General features: G+C 46.6%; 1 protein-coding gene across 2 annotated transcripts; it reads left to right on the top strand.

The window, feature by feature from the left end:
- The first annotated feature begins 4,029 nt into the window (after positions 1–4,029).
- On the top strand, positions 4,030–7,206 carry KCNS2 (potassium voltage-gated channel modifier subfamily S member 2). Of its 2 annotated transcripts, none has more exons than XM_032130101.1 (2): positions 4,030–4,081; positions 4,676–7,206. In XM_032130101.1, the coding sequence occupies exon 2, from the start codon at positions 4,713–4,715 to the stop codon at positions 6,144–6,146; it is 1,434 nt and encodes a 477-aa protein (XP_031985992.1). In that variant the 5' UTR covers positions 4,030–4,081; positions 4,676–4,712; the 3' UTR covers positions 6,147–7,206. The 2 variants fall into 2 exon arrangements, with proteins under 2 accessions (XP_031985992.1, XP_031986002.1); XM_032130111.1 differs by lacking the exon at positions 4,030–4,081 and adding an exon at positions 4,200–4,284.
- Positions 7,207–12,096: the final 4,890 nt, after the last annotated feature.

Raw genomic sequence — 12,096 nt, forward strand, 5'->3', positions numbered from 1 at the left:
TCCTCAAGTTCAAAGTGAATCTACCCACTATATCCACCGTGCCAATCAAACTACTGACTTTGGTCCCATAACTTCCTTTAGACCCTGTTCAGTACTTCATTAGCACTCGTAGATTTAGTCGTTTTGTAGCAGTTTCACTTCTTCCAGAAGTGACAATGCATGGCACTTCTTCCAAAGGTGACACGACCTCAGCAGTGTTAGTTCACTGTAGAAGTGGTGGGGGAGCCAACAGGGACCAGGCAGGAGGTGTTGTCTGAGGACAGGGCTTCTTAGGCAGCGGCTTCCTACGCTGAGTCAGTCGGTAGAATCACAATAATTTCCACATTCCCTCATGGTTCAGGTCACCACAAACCCCAAGCAGGGTGCATTGTCAAACACTGCAGTTGCTGAGTGTTCCTGGCCCTGAAGGGCACCTGTACCCATGCCATATTTTTACACAGCACTGGAACCTTGTGATATTCCTTAAATAACATGGTACCACATGTACCAATAAAACAAGTCCTGTCTCTCACACACAGTCTCAGTCAGAAACTATAACCACCAAACCCAAAGTTAGTTTAGCTTTTGTAATATTGCCCTAGGGTAATATGAATCACTCATTCATCTCCCCACTCCAACAGGCAATTCTTTCACGCTTCTTTACGCTCCCAGCCCAGTCCCATCTCAGCACTGCTCTTGCATTCCCTATGATCCAAGAAGTGTCCACAAGGTAGTGGAGACAAAGTGGTGTTTTGTATTTATTTGGAGTACTACCAGTGCATCCCAAAATGTGCTCTTATCTGACACATCACAAGCTCATTTTGTGCAAAAATGACATACCTGATTTCTTTTGACATATCTTTTGCCTCAGATTACACCAGTGATAGTGTGCCCACAGCAATTTTTTCTGTACTTACTGTTGAGAAAGGCAAAAATACTAGGTCAGTAACAGACCTGCTTATATGGCATGGAACAGAGTGTGCCCCTTGCAAAAAAATTCAGATGGATTTTGGATTACTAATTTGGGTGCTGGAAGCATTTTAGCCTTATTAGCAAAATGCTTGGACTGAGTCTATTAGTCCTAATTACAGGAGGAGTTATATCAGACCAGTGAGAGCTGTATCCTTATGCAGTTATATTGCTTTGCTGTTTATCTCCAGTATCTCTTCACAAACCTTGCTGTGTTTTTTAATGGGAAAATGCAAATTAGAAAAGTGACCAGCAATTTTTCCAAGATAAAGATCAGAGATGGATAAATGAGTAATGAGACTCCCTATAACCCTTTTTTCTTAAACAAGTGGCTTAGAAGGTGAGAACAATTTATAAAAGCTTGGAAATCCTCTAAATATATCTCCACTTAGTTTCTTCCAAAGCAGCATTAGGGGGAAAAAATATTTAATTTAAGAATAAGAAATAAAAGGAATTTTTTTTTTTTTACAAATTTGCTGAAGATGTTTCAATATGTTTAAAGCCCCCACTAGCTACGCAGGAGCTGGTGAAAACACACAGACATTGCTTGAATGCACTTCCAGCAGCAGCAGTTCACTATTCCTTGTAATGTTATTGAGGAATATGAGTTATTTTTGCTCTCTTAAGAGTGAGTGGGAAATTACAATAGAGAAGTTTTGTGATTTATCCAAGCCCTGGGGAATGTGGTGGGGCATCCAACTCAAAAATCTTAACGTGGTGGTTCCCAGTCCTGTGTCCTGCCACCCCTTGCCCCAGGCACTAAAAGCCAGCATAATTAGAGCTCCCCAGTGAGTGGTTCGCCAGCAGACCCCTGAGAGAGGGCGGTTGTCACAAACACACAGCAGCTACACTGCCCCCGGGAAGCAGGAAAGCTGCCTCTCTGGACATGAAACGCAGCTGTTCCAGGGAAACGGGCAGGTCGCCCCTGCATTTGCAAAGCCTCCTGCCTGCTGTGTGCAGTCTCTGTCTCCTGCGTGCCACCTCCCAGCAGGGGAAGAGCTGGAGGGACCGGGCTGAGAGGAGCAGCACTTTCTCCGGCCAGGAGAGCAGCCTGCTGTCCGTAATTCCGTGTGGATTCAGCGTCCCCTGGGATGTCACCGGACAAGCAGTGAAGCATGCTGGAACACAGGGCCCTGACCCAGGGCATCTGTAGGAAAGGGAGGCAGAAGCGCTCACCAGCAGGAGAGCAAAGCAAGAGCACACACCACCCAAGAACAGGCGAGCGGGGAGACCAACTGTAGCATCACGGAAACATGGATCTTCTGAAGCCTATCCGAGGGGCTGAGGGTGCTGTGGGTCCATGCACACGCTGTGGGAGTGTCCCCAGAGGTGTGGAGTCTTTGGCCACACAATGCACCAGCCTCGGTGGGATGTGCTGGGATGTGGTGGGATGATCACAACACCCCAGGTAGGAAAGCTGAGCGGGCTCTTGGACACCTAGCCAGTGGCATACACCAGGACTTATTTGCCCCACTCCATGTCTGCACTCAGTTTCCTGGGCTCTTAAAGGGCTGATCTTAAATACTGGGGGTTCCTTGTAAATAGGGCTCGTGTGGCTGGAGCTGGAGGCTGTAACCTCTCTCCCTCCCCAAGGGTTTGAGGAACAAGCCGAAGGTGATGCATAGGGCTGGAGTGCTCGGGGCTCTGACAGGGCTGGGGGAAGCAAGAGAGGAGTCTTCATCCCCCTGCACACCCTAATCCTATGAAGAACTGACAGCGGTCAATTTCCAGGAGCCGCAGAGCCGTACATCAGATACGTGAGAGCGTGAGTGAGAGGCGGCCACGAGGCCGCTGGCAGGAGACGATGTAGGTTATCCCGGCATAAAGCACCTGTCTCCCAGCATCTGTGCTCTGCACAGTCGGCCCCTGCGGGGTCAGGTGTGCAGGGATTGTCACGATCAAGCCTCTCCCGGAGAAACTCAGTCTCACCCCGGGTTGAGCAAGAGAAGGGAGATTTCTTCCCAGCCGCCTCTAGCCTGGGCAGGGATCCTGCCATCGCTGACCATGTAGCTGGACATTATTCCATGTGCTAGCACGAAAACTCTACCCACCAAGGGCAGCAGCGCAAGGAAGTCAGCCCTCCCACCCGTCCTGCTCGAAGTGCCGCCGTTCACGATGATCCCTCCCGAAATGGCTGGCAGGGCTGCGTGCGGAGGTCGGGGGTTCCCAGACTGCAACTAAGGGGGCGGCGAGCAGCTTCGACACGCAGCTCCGCTCCCCTCACACCAAATTGCTCTGACAAGTGTCCTCGTCTTTCCTGTTGTCAGTCCCCGCAGGGGCCCTGCCCAGGCGCCACAGCGAGGACCCGCTGGGGCCACGGGCGGGCGGGGTAGCGGCACCCGCTCCCCCGGTCCCTTCCCGGCAGGTTGAGGGGGAGAGGGGCGGGGGGCGGGCGACGCCCCTCGGGAGAGGGTCCGCGGGTGCTCGGAGCCACTGCGCCCGTGGGTGGGCGTCCCCCGTCGCCCCTCGGGAGGTTGTGCCGCTCGGAGCTGGCGTGAAGCAGGATCGCGGTGGGGAGGAAACCCGAGTTTGCGGCGCCGCTGCCGCCGGTGCGCGGGGGCAAGAGCGAGAGCGAGCGAGCGGAGACACCTCCGGCACACCGGCTCCGCCGGGCCGCCCCTCCGCAGCCCCCGGCGGCCCACCCGCCCTCCCCGATCACTGCCGGCGGGGTCGGGTCGGGGGTAGGTGGGAGCGGCGGGGGCGGGCGGCAGCCGCGGGGGTCGTCGCCATGACGAGCGGGCGTGCCGCCGCCTCCCGCCGCTGAGCGGGGCGGCCGCTGTCCCTTCAGCACCGCGCGGCCGGCGGGGCCGCCCTGCCCTGCCTGCCCTGCCCTGCCCGGCCCGGCCCGGCCCGCCCCGGCACCGGCCCGGCCCGGCACCGGCCCGGCCCCGGCACCGGCATACCCCCCGCACCGGCACACCCCCGGCACCGGCATCCCCCGGCACCGGCACCCCTCCGGTACCCCACCGGCACCGGCACACCCCGGCACCGGCATCCCCCCGGCACCGGCATTCCCCGGCAGCCCCGGGCAGCGCGGCCAGCCCTGGCGGCCCCCGCGGGCGGCGGCGATGGCGGGCGGGGGCCGGGGGCAGCGGGGCGCGCCGGCGGGGGGCCGCGGCCGCTGAGGCAGCAGGTAGGGCGGGCGCGGGGGGCGCGGAGGGCGGCGGAGCCGGGCAGGGCGGGTCCCCCGCGGGTCGGAACGGGGGCTCCGGCCCCTGAGGCGCGGCGTGGGACGGGAGCCCGGGCGGCGGCGGCCAGCGGGGGCTCCTTGTGTGGCGGGGCCGGGAGCGGCGGGAGGGAATGAAAGATCCGCGCGGCGCCGGTGGCACAAAGGCCGTGAGTAACGGGGGGTGGTGGGAGCGACAGCCGCAGCCCAGGTGAAGGGCGAGGGGAGGGACAGGAGCCTGCAGTTGGAACAAAGGAGCCTCCCTCAAGGTCTTCAGTGGGAGGTGGGGGAAAAGGAAACGGGGGAAAGGGGAGAAACGGGGGCAGAGGGAGAAAAAGGGAGGGAAAGCAAGTGAACGGGGGGAAAAAAGGGGAAAAGGGGGGAGAGGGAAAGTAGAGAAGGAAAGAAGGGAAGAAAGAGAAAGAGAGGAGAGAATTAAAGAGAGAGAGAGAGAGAAAGAAAGAAACAAAGAAAGAAAGAAAGAAAAGAAAGCAAGCATCAATAGGTGAACATGCTGTAGATTTGTTCATTCTGCCAACTTTCTGTGTAATTGTATCCTAGGTTTTCATTCCCTACCCACCTTTGGAAGGAGCTCACTATGACAGGGCAGAGTCTGAGGGCTTTATCTGAAGCAAATTTTGAAGACAATGAGATCAGCATCAACGTTGGAGGCTTTAAGAAAAAGATGAGATCCAACACATTATTAAGGTTCCCTGAGACCAGGCTGGGCAAATTGCTGAGCTGCCACTCAAAGGAGTCAATACTGGAGCTTTGTGATGACTATGATGACACCAAGAATGAATTTTATTTTGACAGGAACCCCGAGCTCTTTCCTTATGTGCTACATTTTTATAACACTGGCAAGCTCCATGTGATGGGCGAACTCTGTGTGTTTTCTTTCAGCCAGGAGATTGAATACTGGGGAATCAATGAATTCTTTATAGACTCCTGCTGCAGTTATAGCTACCATGGGAGAAAAATGGAGCCAGACCAAGAGAAATGGGAGGAACAAAGTGACCAGGAAAGTACCACATCTTCTTTTGATGAGATTTTGGCATTCTACAATGATGCCTCTAAATTTGACAAACAGCCCTTTGGAAACATCAGGAGGCAGCTCTGGCTTGCTTTGGATAATCCTGGGTACTCAGTTTTAAGCCGGATCTTCAGTGTCCTTTCAATAGTGGTGGTGCTGGGCTCCATTGTGACCATGTGCCTGAACAGCCTCCCAGACTTTCAGATTGTTGACAGCAATGGGAACCCCGAAGAAGACCCTCGCTTTGAAATTGTGGAACATTTTGGTATTGCATGGTTCACTTTTGAACTGGTGGCGAGATTTGCAGTAGCTCCTGACTTTTTAAAATTTTTCAAGCATGCCCTGAATTTGATTGACCTAATGTCTATCCTTCCATTTTATATTACATTAATTGTCAACTTGGTGGTGGAAAGTAGTCCGACTTTAGCAAATTTAGGCAGAGTTGCACAAGTGCTGAGACTCATGAGGATCTTCCGTATATTAAAGCTTGCTAGACACTCCACAGGTCTCAGGTCTCTCGGAGCCACCCTGAAGTATAGCTACAGAGAGGTGGGGCTTCTTTTACTCTACCTCTCTGTTGGCATCTCCATTTTCTCAGTAGTGGCTTATACCATTGAGAAAGAAGAGAATGAGGGGTTAGCCACCATCCCTGCTTGTTGGTGGTGGGCTACTGTTAGCATGACCACAGTTGGCTACGGGGATGTGGTGCCAGGGAGCACTGCTGGCAAGTTGACGGCATCTGCATGCATCCTAGCTGGTATCTTAGTGGTAGTGCTTCCCATTACACTGATCTTTAATAAATTCTCCCACTTCTATAGGCGTCAGAAGCAGTTAGAGAGTGCTATGAGAAGCTGTGATTTTGGTGATGGCATGAAAGAAGTTCCATCTGTCAACTTAAGGGACTACTATGCTTATAAAGTTAAATCCCTTATGGCCAGTCTGACCAATATGAGCAGGAGTACCCCCAGTGAGTTGAGCCTGAATGATTCACTGCATTAGTCTACAAGTCTGACAGCAGCTTGCATGAGAGCTACCAAGAGCTATGTTTATAAATGTTTTCCTATATGTCTTTTTTTTCCCTAGAAGATAGAGTTGCTGACACTGCACTTTGCACTTGAGAAACTAAAGACATTTCTATTACAAGTTAACAGTTTGCACATTTTCATCCTGTTGCATAGGGGTACTAAATGCTGACTTTTCCATACAAATGTTACCACTTCCATGACATTAGTGCTAATGGTATAGTGATGATCTGTTACTTTGTGCATATTCTCATCTGAGCAGAGAAATGAATGTACCCAAGTGGAATAAAAATTCTCAGCTGTGACATGAGTAATGAAAAAATCACCTATCACCTATACTGGTATCTGTACTGGTATAGGACTTCCCATGCATTTTACAATGGTTTAAAACAGCCACCTGTGAGTCACTGATGCAGGAACACTTTTACCCATATTGCTGACCAGTCATTCTGATCATCACTTGTCTGAAAACACCTCTAAGTTTGCTTACTCTTGAGTATGTGTGTTAAAAGCTGGGTGTTCATGTTCTGAAATGTTATGTATAGTAATATTTTTCAGAATCTCCTAAGCATAGACCTTCCTCTGTTTCCAAGATTAGATCAATACTGAGCCCTCTGAAAAAGGCTACCCCTCATTTTCAGATAGCTACATATTCAAAGACTACATTTCCACAAGTGACTCTAGGTATGGAGGCCCATATAGACCTCTCAGCATCCCATTTCCAGAAGGGATCTGCTCACAGCTCGGTCCCAGTGCAGCTGCAGTTGTGTTGTATCAGTCCATCAAAATGGTTTTGAGATTAGACACATGGGCTTTCAACAATTAGAAGCTCCAATGAAAAACCTGGATTTGATTAATGAAGTGAAATATTCCCACATGAACAGTACAGGCAGCATTTTAGGAATTGACATTCATATACTGCAAAAAGACTAATTATAAAGATGCCATATGTGATGCTGAGATAGAAAATCTAATTTTATCAGTAAAGCTTGAAAGCAGGTGTTGATGACAGACAATTCCATTAAAATTTCTGCCAAGGAAAGTCTAAGCAAAAAACCATTTTCCCTCAGAAAGAAACTCACAATTTACAGCTAAGGGAGAGTATAAGGGCCTAAGAAGGGAACGGATAAAGAAAAAGAGCTTAATACTGCACTATCTGTGGGTAGATCCTCCTACCTACTTCTGTGATGTAGTCAATTTAAATCCTTTCAAGGGCTGGCATGTACTTGTTTAAAAAAAAACCCAACACCTTGAGAGAACAGATCATCTGGGATTTCAAGTGTAATAATGAATCTTCAGAGTTGTTTTTTGAGTGCTCAGTCTCCTCCCTTACACAATTGTAGAGATCAAACACTTGTAGTCAACAGGCAGAAGGTACTGACTCCCTCTTTTTACTTCTTGGGATCTGTGCTAGAAAACAAACTACTGGCACTCAGCAGGCAGAACAGCACTTCTCTTCAGATCCTACTGCTTTTCCATCCCATTCATTACATACAATGTTCCAATTAATTTTTTGTTAGTTTTACTTGTGAAGACTAGAGAGGTGCAGAAATTAAATTCAAGCTAGTTAGAAGAGAAATTAAAATGAAGCTAAAATTTTCTTGTTTGGAAGACTGTGTTTTTATACCATGACAAAGCGTGGCTCAACTGACAAAATAAAGCAAATATGGTCCGAATAGGTAATTAATTACCTAATAATAGGTAATTAATAGCCTCATTTAGGCAATTAGAGGTTGCAGCTTGGTCTGAATCTTCTGACGCTGTATCAGCTCCACCTAAAAACCAGACAGCTGAGCACCCAGGACGGGATTTCTGTTTGCCCAGTGATCTATGACAGAATACACAGAGTGAAGTAACTTACCCCCCCTACCCCATCTCCATTGAACATCCTCCCCTCACATCAATTAGTAGCTGATTTAGGCCATGAAGTGTGAGGGAAAAAGGTCCTTTCCAACCTTACCAATTTTCAACATAGCCCACACAAGTTATAAGTCAATTGGCAAGCCATCGTTTGCTGTCCCTGAAATTCAAAGTGCCATATACATGGTCCTGAAGGTAGACATAGATAACCTGAATTTGGTGTCCAAACTTGAAACATTTTGCTAAGGTTTGCACTTCTGTATAGGGCTGGTTCAATTCAATTTATGCTGAGTCCCAGGCATAAATTCAATACTCCTGTCCCTGATTCATACTGATTGTGTGTAAACTGTGACACACCCACAAACAGCCATCCAGCACATGGACCAGCGTGAGGTCACCTGTTGAACTGAAATACCAAGAAAGAAACAAGGGAAGGAAGAGGTGAGCATGTGCAGCACATACACTCTGGTCAGGTTACATGCTGCAAGGGTGGCAAATTCTCTCACTAATGCGAAGGACACTGCAAACTCTCACTAGGTCTGTTGGCTGGGGAGTTCAGAGAACTCAGCTCCAAGCAGTGGTTTTATCTCAGTTTCATAAGCAGTAGATTTACAGAGCTGAAAACCAGGGACTTCCAGGGCAGTTATTTGGTGAGACCTGTAGACTTGCCAAAGAGCCACAAATTCCCTCAGCTGTTGCTAGTTTAACATTGCAAAGGTTGGATTTAACTTTGCAACACATCATTTCACTAACGTATAGCTTAACTTATGTTCTAGATTTATTATTATTTGTAGGGCTGATGCTCTGTCATTTCTGCAAAAATTGAATGGAATGTGCCAAAATTGCATTTTACTAAAGAAAATGAAATACCCCAAGGAATTCCAAGTTTTATTGTACTGGTTGAAAGGAATTTTCATTATTGCATTTTTATATAAGTGCTTTTGATCAAAGACAATAAATAAATAAAGTACTGAAATTTAAGATGATCTTATTATCATGACAATTACTTTAGACAGTGTACAGGAATTCCTTTCATAAACTTAACTAATTCCATGTTAAAAGTAGTCACATTTTTGCTGCCCCCTCCTCCTGAAGACCATTCCAGAGCTGTGCTGCTCTCCAAGACATGCACAACTTTTAGCATAATTTTATACCAGTTTTTTTTTTCTTTTGCCAACACTATTCTTTAGCTTAAATATTTCATTTTGCTCTTAGTGTATTTATAGACAGCAACCATATGGCCTTACAGACGTATTTTCACAGGTTTATACCTCTCAAGCTTCCTTTTAGTTCTCTTTTTGCAAGTCCTGTTCCCCTGACCACACATGGGGATGTAGCCCTTTTTCTGCATTACTTCTGCTTAGATTTATTATGTTTGAGTATTGTACAGCAGTTTTAATATTCGCTTATGACTAACAGAATTTTTCACTGAGCAGAATAACAGTTCAATGATTTAAGCAATGTTGCTGTCTTATCTCCCCCAAAATATCTAGGTAAGGAAGAATAAGGCACACCTTTCCTGCCATTTTATGAAGTAATGTCTATTCTAGGGCTCAGTGCAGTAAGTGCTGAGAAAACTTATCTCGCATTAAATAAAAGCTACAGGAAAATGTTTACATTACACTTCGAAGAAAAAATGCAATCTCTCCAAATCCTCACAGGGGAGAAGAGCTGGTGCATTTTTTGCACAGTCAGTACTTTTGCCAGACTTCTTCATTCACTGTTGTGTGAGAGCAGGGCATCTGCACTTCCATAAACCAGTGGGTCAGAATTGAAGGATGAGAGGACTAATTGGCCACTTTCTCCAGAGTTGGAAATCTGAAAATTTCTGTGGTCAGAAATCTCCTTACTATGGATGTACAGTTTACTGAAGAACATTGCATCGGCCTGTGCTCCTCCTGCCTGTGACAGTCACCTTTCTGGCACCAGTGAAAATGCTGTGCCTATTCACTTTCATCTGAGAGCTTTGTATTGTTTAAATGAGAATTGTGGTAATGTTTCAAATGAGGTAACTTTATTGCCAGGAATAAACTGTTAGAGAATCTGGATTTCTAGTACAAATCTAGGCTATTATGAGAGTCAGAGATGCCCTTGAGAAGCAATATGTTGCATTATGTTCCTGAGATGTAAAATCTATATATAGATTGTGATTAAGCTTTTTATGTATGTTCAGATTTTGTACTATTGCCTGGTTTATTACTCACTTAATTTCATCAGCTGCTAATTCTCTCTTTCCCTGCAGACTTTCCATTTTGAAAATAGACTGGTTTTTCCTCACATATTATATAGAGCATGAGCTACTTCACATTGCAAACTTAAAGAACTTTGCATTTAATTTTCCAAATTTATTACCTCCAGTATTTGTACCTTTTTGTATAGAACTTTACCAGACTGCAGGGAACCACTGTATCTGGTGCTCTTTGTACTGTGTGTCTTGTCCCAGTAGTGTGTAGCGCACTCAAGAACTCAGTTTTGTGCCACAAAAAGGAAATTAAATGCATAAAAAATTATCTTTCACCAGGGATCTAGAACTGATTTAAGTTTCAGGAACATTCTGAGTATATATTATAATCAAAGAGAAGCCTGGGCCTCGTTGTGAAGATAAGTTTTTTTTAAATATGCACATCAGGCTAGATTTCTATTCTTAGAAATGCTCTTAATTGGTGATTGTGGTGGGGAACCCACATTTTTCAGTGGAACAAACAGTACATGCTTCTTGTTCTCTACCTGACAGACTGGGGACTAAACAACATACCAGCAGCATTTGTAGGCACTAAATCAACTTGACATGACCTTTCATCTCTTCCAAAATAACCCCCATCCCTAGAGGCCCCAGCTGTGCACATATAAGCAGCAGAAAGCCCCTGGAGTAACTGCTCCTGCTGTGCTGGTTATCCATTTCCTCTCACAATACTCTTGACTTTAATCTACCTTTGATGGTACTTTCAAACAACATTCAACCCAAGTCACTACTCATATCCCTCGGTGAGGTGTTGTGCCAGAACTATTCTTTTCTCATCATGTTATTCTTATTTTCTTTTCCAATTTATGCACCTGGCTTCCCATTAAGTTACACCAGAAATTAATTTGATCTCCTGTACCTAATTTTCAAGTTGCACACTATTCAGACAGGGTAAAAGAATGTTCCCATCTGACTTCTGAAGCATTTTTTACTGATTCTGCCTTTTTCCTAAAAAAAAAAAAGATTATGCTTCTCATCTGAGAATAATTTACAGAGTTAAAAATAGAGCAATGGGTAATACATTATTCAAAGCAACAGTTCTACAGAACAATCATTGAAGCTGCTAAGAAACATCATTCTCATTAAAGATTGTGGATCTCTTCACCTCTCATATATAAAATTATGGGTTGTCAAGTGGAGGAAGCAACCTCCAAACAGTCTAGAAAGTGTTTCCCGAGATCATATAACACTGCTGGAAAAGATCTGGCTCTGGAATTTATTTGCCCTGCTAGAAAAGAGGACGGAGAATCATCTCACAGGTGTTGGGACTCACACTGACCTCCCACTGCAGAAATTTGTTTGCCTGACATCGCCTCACCCTTTACACACAACCCTAAATCATGTAAGTCCTCACTTGGATAAGCACATGAATTTGCCATAAGAGGCAGTGGCACAAATCCAGCATTTCAGCTTCACATCAGCACCTCCCACTCTTGCTTTTTTTCTTTAAGGGTACTAATGGGCTCTGGCTTCTCACAAATCTCTGTTCAGATATAAACAGGGCTAAGTTTTTCACGAATTGGACAAAGTCTGCTATAAATCTGACCATTTCTTCTATAGATCTAAAGCAGCCTAAGAGAGCTGCCCACTTTCAGATGCATGGTCCAGCATCCTGGCTTGTTGTCACCCAGTGTGCAGGTGTTCTGTGTGGTGCAAAAGTCTCTGTAGTTCTGAGCAGGCTATTCAACTGATGACACTGTCGACTTTCAAAGAAAACTCTTAATCTTACTTGGAAGATGAGTGGTGCTCACACAGCAGCACAGTTTGCTTGCCAGCAGCTGCTGTGCTGCTCATCCCAAGTCCTGTATCTCCTGCTTCCCCCTCT

Source organism: Corvus moneduloides, chromosome 1, assembly GCF_009650955.1.
Source record: "Corvus moneduloides isolate bCorMon1 chromosome 1, bCorMon1.pri, whole genome shotgun sequence".
Taxonomy (NCBI): Eukaryota; Metazoa; Chordata; class Aves; order Passeriformes; family Corvidae; genus Corvus; species Corvus moneduloides.